Below are 505 nucleotides of genomic sequence, written 5' to 3'. Positions count from 1 at the left end.
GAACTACAGTTATCTGATTACAACATTTAAAGATTCTGAAGCAGTCTTTTCTATCTCTTTATGTATAACATTGACTTCCTCCTGAGTAAGAGTCCGCTCCATGTGCCGATATACTATTCGGTAACAGTGGGAGGTCAGCTTCTTTTTTGGGTGAGTAAAATTATCAATAAGAGTAACCTGAAAGTGTAGATAAAAATAAGAGTAATTTCTTCACAATACTTTACCTACACAGATTCTTGCAAAATTAGGAAACATCACTACATTCTAATATATGCATTTGCAAGACTCTTTACTGTGAACACACTTCTTTTTTAACTTTGTTCTATTTTACAGTAAAAACTTGTGTATTTTTTCTGCATTAACTAAATGATGTCTCACCTGCTCTACAGTGCTGCCACCAATGTTCCTTACAAGATCATAAAAGTCGGAAGGTTCATAGAGTCCCTCTCTAGGAAGCCAAAAACTGATATCATTGACACACTGTGGATACTGACTCACAGTCTTA

The 505-nt window shown here is 35.0% G+C and overlaps 1 protein-coding gene across 2 annotated transcripts in view; it reads right to left on the bottom strand.

Moving 5' to 3' along the window:
• LOC119589249 (probable phenylalanine--tRNA ligase, mitochondrial) overlaps positions 1–505 on the bottom strand; it is a gene marked incomplete at its 5' end in the record, with an annotated part of 2901 nt that continues 2396 nt past the window's right edge. For both annotated transcript variants that reach the window (XM_037937864.1, XM_037937862.1), the window contains 2 exon segments: positions 1–177; positions 379–501. In XM_037937864.1, coding sequence (XP_037793792.1) covers positions 10–177; positions 379–501 — 291 coding nt within the window. In that variant the 3' untranslated portion in view covers positions 1–9.

This window comes from Penaeus monodon, chromosome 25 (genome assembly GCF_015228065.2).
Source record: "Penaeus monodon isolate SGIC_2016 chromosome 25, NSTDA_Pmon_1, whole genome shotgun sequence".
Lineage (NCBI taxonomy): Eukaryota > Metazoa > Arthropoda > Malacostraca > Decapoda > Penaeidae > Penaeus > Penaeus monodon.
The sequence above is the reverse complement of the archived record's forward strand: the minus strand, read 5'-3'. Positions and strand labels throughout refer to the sequence as shown.